Source organism: Elephantulus edwardii, unplaced genomic scaffold (assembly GCF_000299155.1).
Source record: "Elephantulus edwardii isolate Elephantulus edwardi_28Jun2011 unplaced genomic scaffold, EleEdw1.0 scaffold00268, whole genome shotgun sequence".
Lineage (NCBI taxonomy): Eukaryota > Metazoa > Chordata > Mammalia > Macroscelidea > Macroscelididae > Elephantulus > Elephantulus edwardii.
Genome location: NW_006400018.1, coordinates 159,463 through 159,971, shown reverse-complemented (window position 1 = coordinate 159,971; position 509 = coordinate 159,463). Strand labels below are relative to the sequence as shown.

Genomic DNA, 509 nt, shown 5'->3' with positions numbered 1-509 from the left:
CAGCCTGACAATGCCAAGGCCTTGTACCGGGCAGGAGTGGCCTTTTTCCATCTGCAGGACTATGACCAGGCTCAGCACTACCTCCTGGCTGCAGTCAACAGGCAGCCAAAAGGTGAGAGGGGAGGGGGACAGGGTGTTCGTGAGAAAGGAAGGAAGTAGTCCTACTGAGGTCTGTCTGGAAAAGAGACTTTAGTCTACTTTTTTCAATATATTGAATTGTTTTGAATACAGAATACATTCCCACGTTTCAAAATTCAAGCTGTGTAAAAAGATGTGTAGTAAATTGACCTTCTCCCACTCCTGAGTTCTTATTTCCACAGGAAAGCAATACTAATTTTATATCTGTTCTCTGGAATATGTGTGTTTAATATGTGTGTGTATAAATACACTTGCATAACACCAGGTGGGTGTGTCAGAATTACTTACATCTATTAGTCATGGTCTGTTCAGTCACTTGCTCTGCATCTGAGAGCAGGACAGTGACTAAGGATGACAGAATAATTGATGTC

General features: G+C 42.6%; 1 protein-coding gene across 1 annotated transcript in view; it reads left to right on the top strand.

Moving 5' to 3' along the window:
• TTC9C (tetratricopeptide repeat domain 9C) overlaps positions 1–509 on the top strand; it is a 21,522-nt gene that overhangs the window by 1,116 nt on the left and 19,897 nt on the right. The window contains exon 2 of the mRNA XM_006899815.1: positions 4–112. Within this exon, the coding sequence (XP_006899877.1) occupies positions 4–112 (109 nt within the window). The remainder of the gene's footprint in view (positions 1–3; positions 113–509) is intronic.